This window comes from Nanorana parkeri, unplaced genomic scaffold, assembly GCF_000935625.1.
Source record: "Nanorana parkeri isolate BGI_ZX_2015 unplaced genomic scaffold, ASM93562v1 scaffold215, whole genome shotgun sequence".
Taxonomy (NCBI): domain Eukaryota; kingdom Metazoa; phylum Chordata; class Amphibia; order Anura; family Dicroglossidae; genus Nanorana; species Nanorana parkeri.
The window spans coordinates 325,816-326,504 of record NW_017306483.1 but is presented as its reverse complement, the minus strand read 5'-3'; the positions used below and the strand labels follow the sequence as shown (position 1 = coordinate 326,504).

The following is a 689-nucleotide window of genomic DNA, read 5'->3' as shown; positions in this document are numbered from 1 at the left end:
TCCATCCTGGAATTGGAGAGATTTCATCTCACTTCCTGCTGTGTGTTCATAACAGGAGGTAAAGGAAATTGTCTGCAATAGGAAATGGAAAGAAAAAAAAAAAAAAAACAGTTTTTGGCACATTTTAATGAGAAGCTGACAGTGTGCAGTGTAAGTCACTTCAGTACAGGAAAGGAGCGGGTACAACTAGACAAGACTGAAGACAAGGACGGGGTTCAGATTTAAGGTGAGCTCACGTGCCAGAGACTTCACAGATAATCTATTGATAATAATATGTCCGAACCCTGATACACCAAGCTCCATTTCTGCAAATAAACCAAGGCTGGCTGAAAACGCCATCAATAGCCACAGATTGTTCACTCACCGTTTTTGAATCGGACCTTTGAATTTCGGGTCATATTTAGCCGGTTCACCTACAAGAACAAGAAACACACATGAACACACTTGAAGCACAAATAATCTATTTATTCCTGGAGAAAGGACTTTCTTGTCCAACCAATCAGGAAATTACAAGTAGAAAATTGATGTGATGTTAGCCTAGTAAAATTTTCTTCCGGCAGAGGTCTGAATCTCATGTTTGTGATCCTATTATACATGTAGTCATTGTATGTCTAATCGCCAGAGTGCCCCCTTTCATTAGGCCTCCCCATCAGACTTCCCCCTTTCATTAGGCCTCCCCATCAGAGTGT

At 41.1% G+C, this 689-nt stretch overlaps 1 protein-coding gene across 1 annotated transcript in view; it reads right to left on the bottom strand.

Moving 5' to 3' along the window:
• SLC44A4 (solute carrier family 44 member 4) overlaps nt 1-398 on the bottom strand; it is a 40,546-nt gene extending 40,148 nt beyond the window's left edge. Inside the window, exon 1 of the mRNA XM_018555826.1 lies at nt 365-398. Coding sequence (XP_018411328.1) covers nt 365-398 — 34 coding nt within the window. The remainder of the gene's footprint in view (nt 1-364) is intronic.
• Between the last annotated feature and the right edge of the window lie 291 nt (nt 399-689).